The 23947-nt window shown below is 38.8% G+C and overlaps 1 protein-coding gene across 11 annotated transcripts in view; it reads right to left on the bottom strand.

Moving 5' to 3' along the window:
* PHLDB2 (pleckstrin homology like domain family B member 2) overlaps window positions 1-23947 on the bottom strand; it is a 261962-nt gene that overhangs the window by 120593 nt on the left and 117422 nt on the right. For all 11 annotated transcript variants that reach the window (XM_066346840.1, XM_066346827.1, XM_066346829.1 and 8 more), the window contains exon 2: window positions 6223-6332. In XM_066346840.1, coding sequence (XP_066202937.1) covers window positions 6223-6289 — 67 coding nt within the window. In that variant the 5' untranslated portion in view covers window positions 6290-6332. The remainder of the gene's footprint in view (window positions 1-6222; window positions 6333-23947) is intronic.

Genomic DNA, 23947 nt, shown 5'->3' with positions numbered 1-23947 from the left:
TCTTACAAAATCAGTGTACTTTCATTAATTAGAAAAGATATCTTCATTTATTTTTACACCAGAGTTGCAATCATTGTTAAGAACTATGCAAACCAATGTTTCCCTTTTATCCTGCTTGCCAGGAAGCTCAGCATTACATTTACGGTTAAATTATTGCTTATGGTAATAAAGGTTTTGCTTTCTACTCCTTTCTTTGTTTACCTCTTCTATGTATTTTTATTCCAATAACTTTATTAGATATTTAGATTTTACTTTATGTTCTCAAATATTATTTAAAAATATGATGTATATAAATAACACATTAGCTCTTCAAATTAACCAGAAAATTAATTAAAATTAAAGTGAAAATTTATCATTATATGTTGATTTATGTTCAAAATATTAAGAGATTGGTTCTTTAATTATGAGAATAATCTAAATAAAGTCAGAACATAAGATTGATATCTGCATGAAAATGTTTTTGTTTGTCCTGCCCCCAATCTTTTCTGTTAGTCTGTATTGGAAATCAGGCAGAAAAAGGATTCGGAGTGTCAGTGTGTATGTGTGTATGTGTGTATGTGTGTCCCCTGTATATTAACCTATTCTAGCTGTGTTTGGCCCACTTTTCTATTTACTCAAGGACATCAAATTGGTCTACTTTTACTGCATGGCAGACTTAAAACAAGGAGTTATTTTATTGAAGCTTATCTGCTCATCACAGAAACAGGACTCAGTAGTACTCCTTGGTATTGTAAGAAACTACTGTGTTGCTTTTCATTATTTTTTTTCTTTCATTTGACTTTCACCATCCCTCCAGTTATCTCATACCTTGATTTCAAATTCTCTTTTAATATATGTATATATTTTTTTATCAACCTGGAGCAGAGATAAGTATTCTACTGGAGATGTCAGATATAAGCAGACCTCACTGCACGAGAGACTTCTGACAATTCATCAGGGAACAGGTTTCAGAACATGAGGAATATGAAACACAAAGACAAATTTATTATGCATCTACTGTGTTCCACATGCTGTGCCTGGATGGGTAGAGATGGAGATAAAATAACACATTTGTAGCCCTGGCCGGTTGGCTCAGTGGTAGAGCGTTGGCCTGGCATGCAGAAGTCCTGGGTTTGATTCCCGGCCAGGGCACACAGGGGAAGTGCCCATCTGCTTCTCCACCCCTCCCCCTCTCCTTCCTCTCTGTCTCTCTCCTCCCCTCCCGCAGCGAGGCTCCATTGGAGCAAAGATGGCCCGGGCGCTGGGGATGGCTCCTTGGCCTCTGCCCCAGGCGCTAGAGTGGCTCTGGTCACGACAGAGCGACGCCCCGGAGGGGCAGAGCATCGCCCCCTGGTGGGCAGAGCGTCGCCCCCTGGTGGGCGTGTCGGGTGGATCCCTTCGGGCGCATGCGGGAGTCTGTCTGACTGTCTATCCCCGTTTCCAGCTTCAGAAAAATACAACAACAACAAAAAAATAACACATTTGTTATGTGTCTCTAATAAGGAATTTACTGCCTAGCATATAACTGTAATGTGATAATGTAATATAAAAACTACTGTGAGTCTATCAGAGAAACATGTATCACCTACATATTGAAAGACAGGGTCTTCCAGGCAGAGGAGATAACACAGACAAGGCATGGGCACAATAAGGTCAAGGCCAGTTAGGGAAGTGGTTACCTAATGCCGCTTGCCTGAGTCCACAGTGCATGGAGGGGGGTGTGGGAGATAAGACGCGAGAAGTTGGGGCCAGATTTGGGGGGAGGGGAATTTAAATGGAGATGGGGATTTGAATTTTAGATTTCATGTCTAATACCATTTTAATTATGTCATTTCCTTGCTCTCAATTTGCACTGGCTCCTCCTTGCCTGACAAATACAGGAAGAGCCAGCAGCTGTGTAGGAAGTGGAAACTGATTGTGTAGGGCTAGGGAGAAAGAGAAAGATGATCTCCAGTCACAGAATTTAAAGACTTCAATTAAGCTTATGTCAAACAAAGGTATCTATCCAAGGCCCTGGCTGGTAGAAACACCAACATTGCAAGTTTGATGCCCAGTCAGGGTATATACTAGAAACATATCAGAAGCAACCAATGAATGAATGCACAAGTGAAAAAAAAGGAATACTTTTCTCTCTCTCTCTTTCTCTCTGACTCCCCCTTCCTTCTGCTCTGTCTCTCTAAAACCAATCAATAAAAAATAAAAAAATAAAATATATAAAGCTATCCATCAAAATCAAGTTGCTCAATTAAATATTCATCAGAGCCCAGTTAAGATCCTGAATCTCTCTGCCCACTCTTGACTGCTGTCCTTTTTTTCATTTTATGATGACTCCATAGTTACAGGTCCTAAGATTCTTGCAGAAATGGACATGAAACAGGTACCTTTTGGTTACTGGGTTTAGTGTTGGACTGGACATTCAGTGACTTAAAATTCCAATGCACTGGCTGTGTCGCCAGAGGCTTGAGGTTACTTGCTTCACCTTTTTGATATTTTACATTATAGAGATCTTAACTGCACTGTTTCTCTCAGGGGAGTTGTTAAGAGAGTTAATAAACCATTATTATATAGTCCCCAGCTCTGACTAGAGATTTATCAGAGCTGACAAAGTTCTAAATGATTGTCTGAAACATTTATTTCTGAGATACAGAGAGTGGTATTTATAGCTAGTACAGTTCTTTTAGACTCATTGGAATTACTGGCTATTCTCAAGAACCAGACTTTCTGTGAGTTACAAATATGCCTAAAGAAGACGACTGAAATTCATTTACTGTGTTTTTCCAACAGTAACTAATAGAAATTCCATTTAAAAGGCCCTTCTGTTGTTCAATCAAGAGGTTGCTACCCAAAATATTTGCATTATATTTATAAAATTGACATAAAACTTCTAGAACTTTAACATGAGTAGATGGATAACCATACCTTTAATATTATTATTGAAGTTAGTGTTATGAAAGGCTTAGCAGCCCAACAGCACATAAGGGGGAAGTTACATATATTAAATGAATTTGCTAGACAAGAAGGCAAATATGGATATGGTTAAAGGGTGTGTTTCTTTTCCTCTCTCGATGCCTGCTCACAGGCTTTCTGTGGTTCTCGCTCTACTTTCTATCCAAAAATACCAGGTGAGGTCTGAGGACCCCCAACAACTAGAGTGCGTGGGTGGGGGCAGAGGATTACCTCACTGCTTCCCATTCCTCCAGTTTGTTGAGCATCGATAAATGATGCAATCAAGACAAGCACTGATGTGGTTGATTGTTTTCCTTTTGCACAAGCTAATTTTTTCTTTCATCCTGCCTGGTTTCCAAAGTTTATCAAAGTTATCATGCAAGTAGAAAATGTCTTACACAGGCAGTTTTGAAGGATCCAAATGGGTGGAGGGAAACATTACATCTAAGGAATAATTTGTCTTCAAAAGAAAGTTTTATCTCTCATGGATTATCAACATTCATGCTAAATCCTCTGTGACTTTGTAAATAGTTGAATGCTTTGATCCTATTGAAAATATCAATCCTTTGTCTTTCATTCCAACTGCCACAATGCTCAGGATAACAAAGAAGGAGTGTTGAGAGATGCAAATGTGAAAAGGTGGTAATTATATATTGTGCACCTTCACAGGGATGTCTCCTGGGTATCGCAGACCAAACATGTCCAAACCATTATCACTTTCCTCCACTGGCACCTTTTAACCCCCCCTTCTTTGTTATATTCTATAACTAAATCAAAGTCACCCCTTTATATTTAGTCATCCAACCCTCCAATTTGGAAAATATCCTCAGTCTCTTAGTTTTGTCAACTCTATTGCTAAACCATTGCTAAATCATATTATTTTTACCTCTTACACTCCTGTCAATAGTACTGTTCTCTCTACCCCCTTTGCCTTCATTATCACCTGGTAGTATTCTTAACTCCCACGTCTAGAAAGAGCCAGGAACAAGCCCCACTGTCAGGGGAGATGAAGTTTCATTAGGCCTGGGGCTGGAACAACATTGGGTCTATGGTAGGCAAGGCTCACCCAAGGCAATGGAAGATGGAAGTGTCTAAAGGGAAAACTAAGATTCACGCATTCAAGAAAGAGAGTCAGGAAGTATCAAATCCACAATCCTGTGTATTTGGCTCAGAGAAGGGTTGGGGGATAGTGCAATTTCTGAAGGATTACTCAGTATTTGAAGCTTGCACTTATAGTAGGGATGTGATGACCAGTGAGACAGCAGTAGACAAACACTGGAATTTTAAAGCTTCTAAATTAAGTCTGTGTCTCAATAGCACTAATTAAACTTTGTAATTATTATATTTGTCTTTTATTCTCATTTCTTTACCAAATTTTAAGGGACAGTTATATCCCCAGAGTCTCCTACAGTACTTCATACATGACAAGCAGTGTAAAAATATTTGATGAATACATGAATTGGTCTTGAACACTGAAAATCTAATTTTATTACCTCAATCTTAAGAATTCTTCAATAATTCCTCTATGCTTTCAGGATAAAATAAATTCAGATTCCTCAATTTAGCATTAACAAACAAACAAACAAACAAACAAAAACAGTCATTCGGTTTCTCCAGGTTATGTCCACATAGTGGCTTACTATTTCCTCCCTCCCCTCCTCTTCTTGCAAGGAGGGGAAGTGTCAGTTAACCCACTTGCAGTTATTCCCATGTGTCATGTTCACTTCTTCCCTCATCACCAGCAGCAGTCAGTTCAGGAATCACGCTTTCCAGGAAGCTCTCCGCAAGTCCATCCCCGGGCTTGGTTGTGTGCCAAAGTACTTAGTATCATTAGATTGCATATTTTTCTCTTTTATCTTCCATCTCTGCTCAAAAGTAAAGTCCCTAAGGTAAGAAGGCTGTGATGGTTAATTTTGTGTCAACTTAGCTAGGCCATGCCCAGTTGTTTGCTCAAGCATCAGTCTGGCTATTGCTGTGAAGATATTTTTTAGATGTGATTAACATTTAAATAAGGCAATTTTGAGAAAAAGCCAATTACCTTCCATCACATGACCTTTAAAGCAATAGCTAGACCTGAAAAGCAAAGATTGAGATTTCATAGAGAAGGAATTCTCGTCAAGACTGCAACATAGAAATGTTGCTTGAATTTCCAGTCTGCTACCCAGCAGAATCCATATTCAAGACAGTAGCTTTGATGCTTACCTGTATTTCCTGCCTGCAGGCCTATCCTACAGATTTCAGGGAAATACTAATGAGGTTACTTGACAACCAGATTCCCAACATATCCCTGAGCACCTTCTCTTTATCCCTGGTTACCTGACCATCAGATGCATAATAAAAAATAATGAAGAAAATGGAAATTTTATGAGTCTATTTATTATTCAGTTTGTTGTTGTTGTTGTTGTTGTTTTTTGTTTGTTTGTTTTTCTTTTTTTTCTGAAGCTGGAAACGGGGAGAGACAGTCAGACAGACTCCCGCATGCGCCCGGCCGGGATCCACCCGGCATGCCCACCAGGGGGCGACGCTCTGCCCACCAGGGAGCGATGCTCTGCCCATCCCGGGCGTCGCTCTGTCGCGACCAGAGCCACTCTAGCGCCTGGGGCAGAGGCCAAGGAGCCATCCCCAGCGCCCAGGCCATCTTTGCTCCAATGGAGCCTCGCTGCGGGAGGGGAAGAGAGAGACAGAGAGGAAGGAGAGGGGGAGGGGTGGAGAAGCAGATGGGCGCTTCTTCTGTGTGTCCTGGCCGGGAATCAAACCCGGGACTTCTGCACGCCAGGCCGACGCTCTACCACTGAGCCAACAGGCCAGGGCCTATTATTCAGTTTTGAATGCTGGGAACACATTACAAAGACTCAACCAGCACCACCAGCCCTGTGATTGGGAGTGGTTGGTTTACAGCCTTATCCCTCCTGGAGGGAAACAGCAGAATCAGCCTCTCTTCTAGAGAGACTGAAGCTGTGATGTTTTCTCTGTTTCACATCTGCCCCTTTCTACGTGAGCTTTGATTTTTGAATGACAGATGAGTCACTGGAAAAGACCTTGCCATGCCAGCTGCTTTGGCCCGCCTGCCATTCAGCATCTGGCCCAAACTCAGCATGTCTTCAGTGAGGTGAGTAAGACCATGACCAAAGCTCTAGGCAAGGGATGCCAGCTTTAGGCTGTCTTCCTGCTGCATGCTGGACTTCTGGGTTTATGCAAAACAGTGCTCAGTCATTTCGTATGTATGGCGTAGAATAGGCACTCATAACTATTTACTGAAAATCTCTGTGATGAAGTGCACACCCAGAGAGTTCTCACCTAAGTTTTGCACATCAGTAGCTCCATCCTCCTGGAGCTCCTCTCTCTGGGTTTTATCCTCCTCCATCAGGATCTGCTGAATCTCAAAGGGGAAACAGGTTGATGCCAGCCTGTACACAGCAAGAAAAGAGAAATACAACGATTGGGAAGGTGAAAGCAGAAGTGACTTTTAAAAAATAACTGTAACTGTCAACCAAGTTAACATTTGGGAACACTAATTGCTTTGATTTAAAAAACAGAAACCAAGGATCATTCTATAATCCCACAGCTGACTAGCCATTAAAATGACAAAATTTAAACACCATCACCACCTATCATCATCAATGAAAGCACACGATTGGATGGAATAACTACAGATTAAAAATACTGAACATGCCAGCGAACAAGCAATGGACAATACTTAAACAGTAAGAAGAATCAGTTCCTTAGCATAGTTTTTTTCTTTTGTGTTTGTTGTTTTATTTTCTATTTTTCATCCCATGTTTATTATTTATGAGTATCCCATTAGATACTTTTTATTTATTATTTCTTTTAATTTTTACAAAATCTCATATTATAGGAAAAGAAGCTAATGTTTTTGTTCATAAGATATCTCCAGGGAGCTCTTGACTTTAAGTCAGGCTCACAGCTGTCAGATGCCCAATTTCCTTTTTCCTACAGACTCAGGGATGCCCTAGGAAGTAATGTGGTCTCACTATCTCACTATCATGTAAAGGTTCCCATATGTTATGTTCCTGCTATGCCAGGGATTGGGAAACTTTTTGGCCGAGAGAGCCATGAACACCACATATTTTAAAATGTAATACCATGAGAGCCATACAACAGCCCGTGTATGTTATGCATTATCCAATAAATATTTGGTGTTGTCCCGGAGGACAGCTGTGATTGGCTCCAGCCACCCGCATGAGCGTGTAGAAACATGAGCGGTAGGAAATGAATGGATTGTAATACATTAGAATGTTTTATATTTTTAATGTCATTATTTTTTTAATTAAAGACTTGTCTGCGAGCCAGATGCAGCCATCAAAAGAGCCACATCTGGCTCACAAGCCATAGGTTCCCGACCCCTGTGCTATGCATTTGATTTTCACAATAACTCTAAGATTAAGTACAATAGTCCTGGCCTGGTAGCTCAGTTGGTTAAAACATCATCCTAATGTGGCAAGATTGTGGGCTTGATCCTCGGTCAGGGCTCTTACAGTAGTCAATTAATGAATGCATAAATAAGTGGAGCAACAAATCAATGTCTCTCTCTGTCTTTCTCTCTCTTCTTTCTTTCTCTTAAGGAAGATGGAGTTTAGTGGTGACAGAACTGGAAACACAAAGACCAGTTAAGGATCTATACAATATTTCCAAAGAGAGATGCTAGGAAATTAATCTAAAGCATGTGTTTAAGATGACAAAGTTTAGACCGTGATACATATGAGAGGTAAAAGTTATCAAGCCAAGGTGATTTATTGGTACTGGGAGTTGAGTGCGGGGAGTCTAGTGTGAATTTGGGTAAGTAGTAGATGATGGTGCTCTTATCTAAGACAGGAAAAACAGAGTGGAGCAGATGTGAAATTAGAAGGGGAGTTCAATTATGGACATGTTGAGTTGGAATACATCTGTAGAGGATCCTAGTGAATGACAAAGTAGATATCATGGCTGAAAATGTGTATTTGGAAGATGCAGATATTGAGAAGTTTTACTTTTCCTCAAAATGGGAAGCAATGACCTAAGTTGGTTCATTATCTGAAGGAAGATAGAGAGGGAAATGGTAGAGATCTATGAGAAAGGGGGAACAAGTGATGGAAGAATGTTCTGGGAGAAGAAAGAGAGGATAGGATCCAGAACCCAGTGGGCCTTGACTAGTTGAAGTGTTCCTCATTCTAATAGAATATATGGAGGAACTAAAATGAAAATAGATGCCCATGTTAATTAATCACTGTGTGTTAGGAAAGGGTAAGAGTAGAAGAATTTTTTATTGAGGGCCTCACTTTTGTTAATGAAGTACAAGGCCAGCTCTTCCATTGAAACTACCAATTTGAATATTATTTTAGAAGAAAATACTTCTAAAAAGATATACAAATGGCCAATAAACAGCTAAAATGCCATTAGCCATTAGGGAAAAATACATCAATCAATGTCACAATGTGATATCACTTTATGCCTACTAGGATGGTTATAATGATAAAGACAGATAATAATGAACAGGATTCACATATAGTACTTGTGGAAATGTAAAATTACACTTTGGAAGACAATTGGAATGTTTCTCAAAAGATTAACCATATAACTGCCATGAAACCCAGCTATTTTACTAGTAGGTATATATACAAAAATAATGAAAACATATATTCACGGCCCTGGCTGGTGGGCTCTGTGGTAAAGCGTCAGCCCAGCATGTGGATATCCCGTGTTGGATTTCTGATCAGGGCACACAGGAGAAGTGCCCATCTGCTTCTCCATCCCTCCTCCACAATTCCTCTTTCCCCTTCTTTCTCTCTCTCTCTCTCTGTTTCCCTCTTCCCCTCCAGCAGCCATGACTCAATTGGTTCGAGCACATTAGCTCTTGGCACTAAGGATGGCTCTGTGGAGCCTCTGCTTCAGGTGCTAAAAATAGCTCGGTTGTGAGCATGACCCTAGTTGAACAGAGCATTGACCTCAGACAGGGGTTGCCGGGTGGATCCCAGTTGGGGCGCATGCAGGAGTCTATCTCTCTATATTCCCTCCTCTCACTTGGAAAAAGAAGAAAGAAAATAAAAAAAACATATATTCACACAAAACTTGAATACAAATGTTTTATTATCATTATTCATATAGTAAAAAAGTGGAAACAACTCAGATGTCCTTGAACAGTTAAAAGGATAAATAAATGGGGTCTATCTATATAATGGAATATTATTTGGCTGTAAAAAGAAAATACTAACACATTCTTCAATGCAGATGAACCTTTGTGCTAGGTGAAATAAACCAGTCACAAAAAGTCACATATTGCACCATTCCATTTATATGGAATAACAAGAATAAGCACGCAGATAGACACAGAAAGCAGATTGGTGGCTGCTTAGAGCTGGTTGTGGGGAGCAGCGGAGGAAGGATAGGGAATGAATGCTAGTGGGTATGGGGTTCCTTTTCGGAATTGGCAAAAATGTTCTAAAATTAGATTGTGGAGAATTCTGTGACTATATTTAAACATTGAGTTCTATGCTTTAAATCGATGGGTCAGGGAGGGCCCAGCAATCTGCACAAGGGTCTATGTGACTTTAAAGTCAGGTCTCCTTATCTCCCGCTATACTGCTGCCCATGCCCTTTTCATTATCACCACGCTCCTTTCGAAGGCTGTTCTTCTAAAAATAGTATAGGGGAACATGATTCTAACATGTAAATATATCAACAGCAATCATCCACTATCAATGCAAAACAGTGGTGGAATTCAAATAATTTAACAACTGGTTCTCTGCCCTAATGACAGTTTTAACTATGAAAAGATACACTGAAATGTAGTTTATTATTTCATGCATTTAATACTTAAATAAGAACAATAAAACAGGTACACAAAACTAGATTATATATTGAGTTTTAAAATATTAATGAAAAATATTAAATAATACCTGACAAAAACAATAAAACTGTTAGTTAAGATATTTTCATATTGCTTCTTAATTAGCGTCCTCACTTGCAATTTTTTTCACCTATGGACGATTCTGTACCCGATTACTACGGGTGCTTAGAATATACTGTTGCATGATGAATGTTAAAAAAGAGTAAGGAGTGTAAATTTGTGATTTCCACATTGAGTGGCTGTCCAGATGCCCACTTTAGAGAGAGAACCCTGATTACAAGAGCCATTTTAACAACCGGTTCGCCGAACTCAACAAAAAATTAGGTATCAGTTCTAAGTTCAAAATTAGGTATTTGCACCAGTCAAACTGGTGCAAACTAGCTGAATCCCACCACTGACACAAAAAATTCTAGGTTAAATATTAAAAAACAGAACCCAAAATGATATTAAGAAAATATACCATTTATCAACCAATAAATTAATTTAAAAAAAGAAAAAAGAGAAAGAAAATAAACTGTGACCAAGTGGGATTCATTTCTAGAATGCAAGGATGATTCAGGATTAGGAAATCTGTTAATATAAACAACATATTTATAGACATAAGAGAAATAATTATATGATCATACCTAAGATGTAAAGAAAAAAAAAACTTTAAACAGAAGCTTTCTAATAAAAACATTGAAGAAAATAGGAATTGACACATATTTCCTAAACAAAAAACCTCAGTCCCAAAGGCAGCACTGTGCTTAATGGGGAAATAGTAGAAGCATTTCTACTAAGATTTGGAAAAAAGTCAAGAATACTCACTCTTTCTAGTACTTTTGAACCTTGTTCTAGAAGTATTAGCCAGTACCATTTAAAAAGAGAAAACAATAAGAGACAGAGGAATTGAAAAAGAAGAAACACCATTTTTGGATGACATGATAGTTTACCTAGAGAATCTGAGAAAATCCACACTAAACTAACACAAACAATGAAACAAATATTCATTGTAAGTGCTAAATATACTACTACTTGAAAAATAATTTCAAACTTCAGAACAGCTTCATGAATAGCACAAAGAACATTTTTCCTGGAATCATTTGAGAGTAAGTTTTAAACATGGTGCCCAGCACCCCTCAGTAGGTTAGTGTGTAGCCTTTCAAACAAGTACATTCTCTCTAGATAACCAAAATATAAGGACCAAAATCAGAAATTAGTCATTGACACTAACAATGAAATCATTATCTTCATTTGAGTTTAATCAACTGTCCCAATAATATTTTTATAGGATCTAAGTTAGCTTTGCGTGTTGCAGTTAGTGGTCACGTCTCTTTGTTGTTGTAGTTTTTTCTGCCAGAGTGCAGTATGGGCAGCGTCTCAAAGACTAATTCATCCTCCCTCCCACCCACTCTGTATCAGGGTTGATGGAAGAGGCAGAGATTGACTTCAACCAAAACCCATCCTGCCAGACATCTAAAATGAATAATTGCTAGAGTGTGTAGAGAGAAGCCTGGAAGTGATGTCATGCTTTTATCTTCTTTTATTTTTACCATAAAAGTTTTGAAGCAGCTAATAAAGTTAAAATGGTTAAACCATTCACCCTTTCCTGAATTTTTCCTGGATATAATGTTCACAGGAAAAAACTGTCTCATTTCCAAGATGGTTTTAAAACAATCTAATGTTAGATTTAGATCAGTACATCTGTTAGGACAGTATATTATTAGGGCTAATTGTTCCAAATAACTCAGTTAAGGAGCTCTTCTTAGGTTAAATTTTAAATGAGCACAGAGAGAGCACAACTATTTAAGTTCTAAGTAAATTAAATAAAAGTTCTCTTTTGACTGCCTCAAAGTTCTGTTGGGAAATCTTGAAGATTACCACTACTTCCATGGGGCAGTAGTTTGAATTTCTTTATATGTAGAGACTACAACTACTTTTCCTTAATTATATTTTTATGATAACCAAATCATTAGCTTTCATCCATGCTGACTATCCAAAGGGTTTTACAAGTACAACAAGTACATAGGTAACTCATGCTGTGCTTGTTTGGTGATGAGTATTTGCCCTCGTTATGTTTTCTGGATAACCAACTTAGATACATTACTGGATATTCCTTATTCCCAGAGTCCAGACAGTTTTCTTGAACGAGCTTAGATGATCACATTGAGATGTCCCAGTTTTTTTTTAACAGCAAATTCTAGACTTTCTTGAGTGACCAGAACCCATCCTTCTGGAAGCTGATTCAATGGAAAAACATTTATGAATGTTGATGTTCTACTTTCTTTTTTTTTATAATTTTATTTTTTTAATGGGGTGACATCAATAAATCAGGATACATATATTCAAAGATAACATGTCCAGGTTATCTTGTCATTCAATTATGTTGCATACCCATCACCCAAAGTCTGATTGTCCTCTGTCTCCTTCTATCTAGTTTTCTTTGTGCCCCTCCCCCTCCCCCTTTCCCTCTCCCTCTCCCCCCTCCCCCTGTAACCACCACACTCTTATCAATGTCTCTTAGTCTCACTTTTATGTCCCACCTACGTATGGAATAATGCAGTTCCTGTTTTTTTCTGATTTACTTATTTCACTTCGTATCATGTTATCAAGATCCCACCATTTTTCTGTAAATGATCCGATGTCATCATTTCTTATGGATGAGTAGTATTCCATAGTATATATGTGCCATATCTTCTTTATCCAATCTACTATTGACAGGCTTTTTGGTTGTTTCCATGTCCTGGCCACTGTGAACAATGCTGCAATGAACATGGGGCTGCATGTGTCTTTACGTATCAATGTTTCTGAGTTTTGGGGGTATATACCCAGTAGAGGGATTGCTGGGTCATAAAGTAGTTCTATTTTCAGTTTTTTGAGGAACCACCATACTTTCTTCCATAATGGTGTACTACTTTACATTCCCACCAACAGTGAATGAGGGTTCCTTTTTCTCCACAGCCTCTCCAACATTTGCTATTACCTGTCTTGTTAATAATAGCTAATCTAACAGGTGTGAAGTGGTATCTCATTGCAGTTTTGATTTGCATTTCTCTAATGACTAAAGAAGGATGTTCTACTTTCTATTTATCTGTTTGGTGGCAGAATAATCACTGTGCCTTCCCACCCCCTTTTTTGCTATCTTTATTTGTGGAAGCCATTTTTCTCAGAAAAGGGTGGAAAGAAAAAGGGGTGGGTATTATGGGAAGAGTCAAATTCTCTCTTCTGGATTGCCTGGAGACAAGGCCACAGGAGAGAGTGGAATAGCAAATCAATGTTTCTCTCTCTTTCTAAAAAAAAAAAAAAAAAAGACAGATTTCTTAATCTCACAGACTTTCTAATCAGAATCTGTGGGGGTGGATCTAGTAATGTGTGCTTTTAAGTTTTCCAAGAGATTCTTTCTTGACTAGCACTGATAAATTGTGTTCTACACATGTGTTTAGCCAAATGATCCCTAAAAAAAAATTAAGAGTTTGGGAAATGATGTTCTCTGTATCTTCAGCTTTTCAAGCTGTGGTTCATATTAGTATATCAGCATATGCTTTTAAGGAAACATCTATTTAATTCTGTTTAATTCAACACTTCCCAATCTTATTTGGATATAGAATATACTTCTTTTTCTTTTACAATATATGTATAAAAAAGCACAGACTTTGTGAAGTATTGATATAGAAAATATGACTTACCCTGTCTCCTTGTCTTTATTAACAGAGTCAGAAACTCTTTGATGTTTGGCAACTCAGTAATGACTGTAACCACAGCTATTGATCAGGACTGTTACACAAGTTTTATAAGGCCTTTCTGCCCAATATTATTCTTTGGCTTTCCTCTGCTTCATCTTAAACTTCATATGTTAAAAAATCTGACAGTAGTTATGATAATTTGTATGCACTTACTGCTTACTGTGGAGCCAGGTTCTCTTCTAAGTACTTTGAAGGCATTTAATCCATAGTCCTATAAATTGATTTTATTATTATAACAAGATATTGAGGAACAAAGATTAATTAGATAAATCTAAGAAAAGACACAGTTATTACACCTATTATTAAATTCACTGTATGCAGACTCAAAGCCTATAGCAACTTATAGCAGCAATTTTCAACCAGTGTGCCATAAGAATTTTTTCTTTTTTTATTTAAGTAAGAAGAGGGGAGATAGTGAGACAGACTCCCGCATACACCCCGACTGGGATCCACCCAGCTACACCCTGTCTTGGGCAAATGTTGGAATACCCAGCTATTTTTAGCACTTAAGGCTGATGTGCTGGGACCAACAGAGTTATCCTCAGCACCTGGAGATGGTGGGGGTGGGGGGGGGCAGTGGAGAGGGAGAGAAGAGGGAGAGGAAGAGAGAGAGAAGTAGATGGTTGCTGTTCATGCATGCTCTGACCGGGAATCAGACCTGGGACATCTTCACACTGGACCAATACTCTGTCCACTGACCACTGGTCAGGGCTCGCAAGAATTTTTAAATGATAAAATACCTGACTATTCGGGGCACTGACCTCTTTTCCCTTTGATTGTTAAATTTAAAAAAAATGTCAACAGCTAACACAAAATAGCAGTCCAGTGTGAATACCCTGTCTTCTTGAACCATAAATATATACGTCATATAATAGATTTGTATCTTATTGGTCACGTTGCATAATAAGGTTGTGTCTGATTGGTTAATTCATTTTTTATAAGACTTTATTTATTCATTTTAGAGAAGAGAGAGAAAGAAAGGAGGGAGGAGCAAGAAGCATCAACTCCCATCTGTGTCTTGACCAGGCAAGCCCAGGGTTTTGAACCGGTAACCTCAGTGTTCCAGGTTGACGCTTTATCCACTGCGCCACCACAGGTCAGGTTGATTGCTTAATTCTTGATACCAGAAATTCTTATATACAAGTATAAGCACCTGAATTTTTTAAAAAGTCACTTTGGAGATAAAAGGGTAGGTAACTATTAATATTATTATTACTTATTTGTAAATCAATAAAATCTATACCCTTTTTATCACATTGGCAAAACATTGGTGTGTTGCAGAATTTTAGTAATTAGTTTATGTCTGCCATGAAATGAAAAAGGTCAAAACTCATCTATAGTATTATTACTCACTATTTTGCTTCAGCTTTAGTTATCTTTCTTTACATGTTCCTCCTTGGGAGTCATATCCAGCCAAAGCTTCACCTTGTCCATGGCTCCCTATGCTCTTTTCCTGACTCTTTGCCTCTTTTCTTATCCACCTTATGAGCAGTGTGTCAGCTCTATCAATGAAGAGCTATACAGCAAGGACCTCAAATGCAACATACTTCTAATAGAAAACGTATAATCTATACTCACCTTCCCCCTTGAAACTTACCCCTTCTTTGTGTTGCCATATACTAGTTGTTCATGTATTTCTTCATATGACTTCTATGAGAACTTACTTTGTGTTTGACACTCACTGTTCTTTGTTAAGGTTATAAATTAAAGTGAACAGAATTGAGTTTTCACCCCTCGTTTCTACTGTCTCACAAATTCAGTGAGCACAGGCTTCGTCATGCCCTCCTCTTTCTCCATTATGTCCTCCAGATTAATCTCCAGGAGCTATTTTATTTTCTAAATTATTCTCAAATTTTAGTCACTTAAAAGGGAATTAGATTGTCCTGGATCATCTTCCGATGCCAGGTACCTGGCACATGTGGAGGTGCTGTGGTAGATTGCGTTCTTCAGAAGGCAGCACCACCCCACGTGCTCTTCTTGCAATGTGACATGGGCAGTCCTTTGTCATGAGGTGGGGGCTACAGTTCTTCTCCTTGGACCTGAGTAGGCCTGTACCTGTAGTGGAAGTGATATTCTGTGCTTTCCAAGGCCAAGCTCTACCAGGTGGAATAGCTTCAGCCTGGCCTTTTGTATTTTTCTGAAGCTGGAAACGGGGATAGACAGTCAGACAGACTCCCGCATGCGCCCGACCGGGATCCACCCGGCATGCTCACCAGGGGGCGACGCTCTGCCCACCAGGGGGCGATGCTCTGCCCCTCTGGGGCGTCGCTCTGTCGCGACCAGAGCCACTCTAGCGCCTGGGGCAGAGGCCAAGGAGCCATCCCCAGCGCCCGGGCCATCTTTGCTCCAATGGAGCCTCGCTGCGGGAGGGGAAGAGAGAGACAGAGAGGAAGGAGAGGGAGAGGGGTGGAGAAGCAGATGGGCGCTTCTCCTGTGTGCCCTGGCCGGGAATCGAACCCGGGACTTCTGCACGCCAGGCTGACGCTCTACCACTGAGCCAACCGGCCAGGGCTGCCTGGCCTTTTAGGGATGCCAGGCTCCAAGCTGTGAGGAAAGGGAAAGCCTACATAGGAGGTGTTCCAGGCAACAGCCCCCACTGAGGACCAAGCTAACAGCTGGCTCCAACCCCCAGACTAGTAAGTGAGCAAGATTTCAGATGATTCCCAGTCCTGACCTTCAAGCACACTAACTGATGCTGAGGGGAGCAGAGAAAAGGTGTCCCCTTTGAGCCTTACTTAAATTGCAGAAATGTGAGCAATATAAGCCTTGTCATTGTTTTAAGCCACTGAGTTTTGGCCTGGATTCTTAGGTGGCAATAGATAACCAGAACAGGCACCTACCTTTGTTTTTACTAGCTATACCTGGGGGGAAGGTCACATGGTACAAAGCATACTTCCTGCCAGAAATTGTTGCCAGGGAGACAGGCTTCATGAGTTAAGGTCAAATATCATTTATGTGCCATTCTTTAAAAGTGTTTTAATCATCTGTAGCATATAATAAAGTGTATTGCAGAAAATAGTATATGTCAAATAAATGTTAATTGAATTGACATGTGGTATAATAGTAGTAGATACATTTTGCTGTTCCATATACTAAATTTCAAACCACAACTCTGGATGCTACAGTTCTGTGGCACAGAGTGAATTGCCGCCCAGTCCATCAGCTTCCTGTCTTCTGAAACTGATGTAAAATTTAAAATACTTATGGCATGTGAAAATACCTGAGTGTGTGTCCATGACAGATCTCTTTCAGCTCTCACATTCTCTCAAATTTTTAAATAGAAGAAAGAAAGATAAAATGAAAATGACTGGAGCCTTATTATAAAAGATTTTGAATGCATAGTTACAGTTTACTTTTTAAGCAATGGGGACACATGGAAGACGATAGACATATGATATGCACAGGCAATTTCTGAGAAGATTAACATGATTGTAACATATATAATAAGAGACAAGATATACAAAAACAATTAAGATGCTAAAGTCAGTGTGCAACCATATCAGCGTCTAAATAGTATGTAGAAAAGTGTAGCCAGGAGGATGTCAGGTCAGGGTTAAATAATAGGAAGATATCACAAAGAAATTTTTTCTAGATTTTTAGTTAAAGTCTACAAATAAAAAGGTTAGTTAAAATAAAAAGAGAAGCCCCAAAATTGGTCAAAGTGAACAATGTTTAATAAATGCTTTCAAATTATTGGGATACCCTGTGATCCAACAATCTCACTTCTAAATATCTGTCTTGTAAAGAAATGATAGCAAAGTTATATGTGCAACATTATTTGTGTTGAACAAACAAAATAATCATCAGTAAGATAATGGTCAAGTAAACTATGGTATGTCTCCACAGTGGAATAATATGAGAATGAAGTAAATATAATGTTTGAAGTGAACAGGGCAAGCTGTAAACCAATATATATGACATCATCTAATTTTTGTTAAAGCAGAAGAATAAAGCTTGTGTGTCAGAAAGAAAAGACACTAAAATTAATGCTATTTTCCTCTGATGGGAATGGAAGGTTTGGTCATGAATAGTCTTAAAATATTTACTTTGAATAATTTGTATAATTTGACCTATTGGTGTTTTTTTTTTTCTTTAATAAAAACATTGCAAATTTTATACCATTACAAGCAAACAATACCGTTAACAGAAACAGTGAAGTCTAAAAAGATCATTGGGTTCAGGGAAGAGATGATGCCTTGATGTAGATTAATGTGCATTTGGTAGAAAGGGCTGAACTGTGGTTGGCATTGTGGTAGTGGTTGGCAGTGGTGGATTGTGTGCCTGGGAAGGCCTTCTAGGTTCTGGACTGGAGGGACTCAGAGGAGATGGCCCGTCTGGGTAGAGCTTGTAGCTAAGACTGCACTGTCAAGGCAAGATTCCTGGGTCACCATCATGGGAAGCAGCACCACAGATTGTCCCTACTTCTGCCTGGTTTCAGCATTGAAGGAAATAACTCTCTGACACGGCCTGTTTACCCTAAAAAGTAGCTCATGTCATCCATGTGGTTCCCTAATAATTAATTCTGGGCTTTCTAACCTATGCAATCATTGGTAAGTAGTACAAAATACTATTGGTGAAACTATCATAAATTTATTTATCCCCACCTTGAATTTATGGTATTTATATTTTCAACCTGAGGTTATCTATATCTACAGCTATATCTATATTCAAAGCATCTATGTCATCTATATGTGCATCTAGATACATGAACAGATAAAGATTCCCTGTTTGCATATTCCCATATGAAACAATCTGCATTTATTCACATTTAGCTTTGAACAATACTGAGTATTGGGACATATTCAATATAGGTTAAACACACCATAAAAATGAATTTCACGTGAGGTATTATAGTGGTATTTTATAGAGCAAAGGTCTTATCTGAAATTACTGATTGCTCCTCCAGTTGGAGTTAAATTGATGGTTCTGAGAAAATTCTGCAAAAGGGCCCCTTCTAGCTTATTGGCCCTAGAAATGTGCTTATCACCACTCCTAAGATGGTCTGTTTTCCCTTCCTGGCTTCAACATGTTTTGGGCAAAAACAACACTGTATGTTTTATTAAGTGAATATTAACTCTAAGCTTCACAATGGATTTTTTTTAATATGTGAAAGGCCTCTTTTAAAATCTGTTTTATATTTAATATACATTGCATTGGATAAATATTAAATAATTCATCTGAAATTTTAAAAATCCATCTGCAAAGTGATTGGCAGAAGCCCCCACAATATTTGTAATTCTACTGTGTTGGTTTTTCTTTTATTTATCCTATCTCCAGGAGATTCTGCACAAATATAAGGGCAACAAGAAATCATGTCATAATGCTTTTGTTTTCTTTTCTTTCTTTCTTTCTTTACAAATCCAGGGCAAAGGCATGGAAGTGTAGTTACATGCTTAAGATCCCACAGCCCTTCAAACAGGCAATGATATTCTTAGACTCTGGGTTGTGTTGCCTCTTTTTAATATTTTCTTTATGCATTATATTTAGAATCAAAGGATTTATACATACCCAAGAAGTTATATATATTCATTTGTATCAGTGCTGTGAATCCATATGCTATTTCATCAGTTAATAGAAGAGATGTTGTACGCCAAATACAGAATTTTAGATTGCTTCAGCTCACTCTTCTTTTCATTTATTTATTTATTTATTTAATTTTAAATTTTTATTTAGAAAATTAAATTTAACAAGGGTGACATTGATTAATGAGTACATAGGCTTCAAGTAAACATTTCTATAACATTTGCACAGTTGATTATGTTGTATACCTATCACGCAGTCAGATCATTTTTTGTCCCCTTATATTTGTCCCTCTTTGCACCCTTTCCCTACCTCTCTCCCTCCCCCTCTCCACGTCCCAGTCTCCTTTTTATTACAAACAGATATACCAGCTTGTCCTCATAAAGTATACACTGAGAACCTATTCCAAAGTGAAAAATAACTACTTCATGCTCTATTAGTCTAATGAAAGTATGGGATTGGAAGGAAGAGAAACCGCTTCTCTGGAAATCAAGTACAGTGCTGAGGAATTGGGAGGCCTGTTCCAAATTTTAATAACTGGCTCACCGCTTCTCTGGAAATCAAGTACAGTGCTGAGGAGTTGGGAGGCCTGTTCCAAATTTTAATAACTGGTTCATCATTTAGTGCATCATTTAGCATCGCTTCGGGGAACAAAATTACAATTTTTTAAATAATGTGTTGGCTAAAAAGTTGAAGTTGGAAGTAAACCCTGAATCTAAATCTCTTAGGATTTAGAATGATACTTAATTTGTTTCTTTTGAATAATTTTGTCAGTTGAATAAAGAGAAGATGTAAGACAAAATGAGGTAAAAACAAAATGAGATAAAAGTGTTGTGAATTTAAGATCTAGTGAAATGATATGGGTAATCTTCCAGAATCTAATTAAACAATAAACAAATACAATTCTTGGAAATAGAAGATGACATGATTTTTTTTCTTTAAAAAAAAAAGAATCATGAAAGATCCAGGAATCCAGAATAGGAGAAGAGTAGATATGATGACTTCACACAAAGAAGTGGAATAACCCCTCTGCTGGTTTGAGTTGTTTTTCAGTGTGGTGACGGAGTTGAACAATCCAACCAAACTCTTTCACCCAGTTCCTCTCTGTACAATTGCAAGCTTTTGTGAGATGGGCAAGATGGACAAGATGGACAAGATAAGAAAGATAAATGGTTCTCCAGTGGTTTCCATGACCTTTATCATTATTACCTTGGCTCTGACTAATGCTCATGAAAAGAGAAAAAAAAGTCTTAAATTTTGGGTGAACAGTCATTTAACTACTCAGAAAAAATTTGAACATTCAAAAAAATTGTAAATATTTGTTTCTATTCTTTTTTTTATTGTGTTTACATAGATTCTAGGGTCACCCTGAATGCACCCCCCATATTCCCCTCAACATCTCCCTTGCCCCCCTCCCTACAGCGCCCCCCCTTCCCTTCAGGTTTATCCCATCCTATCATCCCCTTTCCCTCTGTCCTCTATCCTCTGGTCCCTTTGATCACACCTCTGTCTCAGTTCCATTCCTCAGTTCTCATTATTCCTTGGATTCCTCAAATGAGTGAGGTCATATGATATTTTTCTTTCTCTGCCTGGCTTATTTCACTCAACATAATAGTTTCCAGGTCCCTCCATATTGTTGCAAAAGGTAGTATTTCCTTCTTTTTCATGGCCCCTTTGTATATATGTACCATAGTTTTTTAATCCACTCGTCCACTGATGGACACTTGGGCTGTTTCCAGATCTTTGCTATTGAGAACAAGGCTGCCATAAACATAGGGGTGCATTTCTCTTTTTCAGTCGGTGATATGGTGTCCTTGGGATATATTCCTATAAGTGGAATGGCTGGGTCAAAGGGCAGTTCCATTACTAATTTTTTGAGAAATCTCCATACTGTTTTCCACAGTGGCTGCACCAGTCTGCATTCCCACCAGCAGTGCAGGAGAGTGCCCCATTCTCCACATCCTTGTCAGCACCTATCGTGTGTTGTTTTGTTAATGAGCACCATTCTGACTGGTGTGAGGTGGTATCTTATTGTGGGATTTTTTTTGTTTTGTTTTGTTTTGCATTTTTCTGAAGTTGGAAACGGGGAGGCAGTCAGACAGACTCCCATATGAGCCCAACTGGGATTCTCCCCCCCCCGGCATGCCCACCAGGGGGCGATGCTCTGCCCATCTGGGGCGTTGCTCTGTTGCAACCAGAGCCATTCTAGTGCCTGAGGCAGAGGCCATGGAGCCATCCTCAGCGCCTGGGCCAACTTTGCTCCAATGGAGCCTTGGCTGCGGGAGGGGAAGAGAGAGACAGAGAGGAAGGAGAGGTGGAGGGGTGGAGAAGCAGATGGGCGCTTCTCCTGTGTGCCCTGGCCGGGAATCGAAGCCAGGACTCCTGCACGCCAGGCCAATGCTCTACCACTGAGCCAACTGGCCAGGGCCTCATTGTGGTTTTAATTTGCATTTCTCTAATGATTAGTGATGTTGAACATTTTTTCATCTGTCTATTGGCCATCTGTGTGTCCTCTTTGGAGAAATGTCTATTCATTTCTTGTGCTCATTTTTTATGCCTCTGATTTCTGTGTATTAATTTTATATCATGCCACCTTGCTGAATTCATTTATTAGGTCCAGTAGTTTTTTGACTGAGACTTTAGGGTTTCCTACATACAGTATCATATCATCTGAAAATAATGATAGTTTTACCTCTTTTTTTTCCAATTTAGATGCCTTTTATTTTTTATTCCTGTCTGATTGCTCTAGCTAGGACTTCCAGGACTATGTTGAATAAGAGTAGTGAAAGGGGGTACCCCTGCTTTCTTTCTAATTTTAGGGGAATTGCTTTTAATTTTTGTCCATTAATTATGATGTTGGCTTTGGGTTTGTCATAGATGGCCTTTATCATGTTGAGGTATGTTGCCTATATTCCTGCTTTGCTAAGAGTTTTGATCATAAATGGGTGTTGGATTTTATCAAATGCTTTTTCTGCATCCATTGAAATTATCATGTGGTTTTTCTCCTTCCTTTTGTTTATGTGGTGATTCACATTAATTGATTTACAAATGTTGTACCATTCTTGCCTCCCCAGAATAAATCCCACTTGATCATGATGTATGATTGTTTTCATGTACTGCTGGATCTGGTTTGTTGAGGATTTTAGTGTCTAAATTCATCAGGGATATTGGCCTATAATTTTCTTTCTTTGTGTTGTCTTTGCCTGGTTTTGGAATCAAAATTATGCTTGCTTCATAAAAGTAACTTGGAAGTTTTCCTTCCTCTTGAATTTTTTGAAATAGCTTGAGAAGGATAGGAGTTAGCTCTTCTTTGAATATTTGGTAGAATTCACCAGTGAAGCCATCGGGCCCAAGGGTTTTGTTTTTGGGAGTTTTTTTTTTTTTTTCTGAAGCTGGAAACGGGGAGAGACAGTCAGACAGACAGACTCCCGCATGCACCCGACCGGGATCCACCCTGCATGCCCACCAGGGGCGATGCTCTGCCCACCAGGGGGCGATGCTCTGCCCCTCAGGGGCATCACTCTGCCGTGACCAGAGCCACTCTAGCGCCTGGGGCAGAGGCCAAGGAGCCATCCCCAGAGCCCGGGCCATCTTTGTTCCAATGGAGCCTTGGCTGCAGGAGGTGAAGAGAGAGACAGAGAGGAAGGAGGGGGGTGGAGAAGCAAATGGGTGCTTCTCCTATGTGCCCTGGCTGGGAATCAAACCCGGGTCCCCCACACGCCAGGCCGATGCTCTACCGCTGAGCCAACCGGCCAGGGCCGGGAGTTTTTTGATAACTGTTTCGATCTCTTTTGTTGTAATTGGTCTGTTTAGGCTTTCTGATTCTTCCAGATCAATTTTTGGAAGATCATATGTTTCAAGGAATTTGTCCATTTGACCTAGGTTTTTTAATTTTTTGGTATACAGTTCTTCATAGTATCTTCTTACAATATTTTGTATTTCTGTTGTGTCAGTTGTTATTTCTCCATTCTCATTTCTAATTTTACTTATTTGAGTCCTCTCTTTTCTTTTCTTGGTGAGTCTCGTTAAAGATTCATCGATCTTGTTTACCCACTCAAAAAACCAGCTCTGTATTTCATTGATCCTCTGTATTGTTTCTTTAGACTCTATGTCATTTATTTCAACTCTGATCTTTATTATTTCCTTCCTTCTATTACCTCTGGGCCTTACTTGCTGTTCTTTTTCTAGTTCTTTTAGATGAAGGGTTAGGTTGTTTATTTGAGCTTTTTCAAGCTTCTTAAGAAATGTAGTGCTATGAACTTCCCTCTTCGGACTGCTTTTGCTATGTCCCATAAATTTTGAGTTGTTGTATGTTCATTATCATTTGTTTCTAGGAATTTTTAAATTTCTTCTTTGATTTCATTGTTAACCCATTCATTATTTAATAACATGCTATTTAGTTTCCATGTTTTTGAGTATTTTTCAGTTTTTCTGTTGTAGTAGATTTCTAGTTTCATGCCATTGTAATCAGAGAAAATGCTTGATATGATTTTAATCTTCTTAAATTTGTTGAGACTGCTTTTGTGTCCTAACATGTGGTCTATCCTAGAGAATATACCACGAGCACTTGAAAAGAATGTATATTCTGCTGCCTTAGGGTGAAAGATTTTAAAGATATCTATTAAATTGAGTTGATCTAGTGTGTCCTTTAAGTCTGCTGTTTCTTTGTTAATTTTCTTTCTTGAGGATCTATCTAGTGATGTTAGTGGGGTATTAAAATCTCCTACTAATATAGCATTGCTGTTGATCTCACCCTTTATATCCATCAAAGTCTGCTTTATATATTTAGGTGCTCCTATATTAGGTGCGTAGATATTTATGATGGTTATATCTACCTGTTGGTTACTGCTCCCTTTATCATTATGTAGTGACCTTCTTTATCTCTTACTATAGCCTTGGTTTTAAAGTTCATTTTGTCTGATATAATTATTGCTAC

This window comes from Saccopteryx leptura, chromosome 8 (assembly GCF_036850995.1).
Source record: "Saccopteryx leptura isolate mSacLep1 chromosome 8, mSacLep1_pri_phased_curated, whole genome shotgun sequence".
NCBI lineage: Eukaryota > Metazoa > Chordata > Mammalia > Chiroptera > Emballonuridae > Saccopteryx > Saccopteryx leptura.
This window is presented reverse-complemented; position numbering and strand designations above follow the sequence as displayed.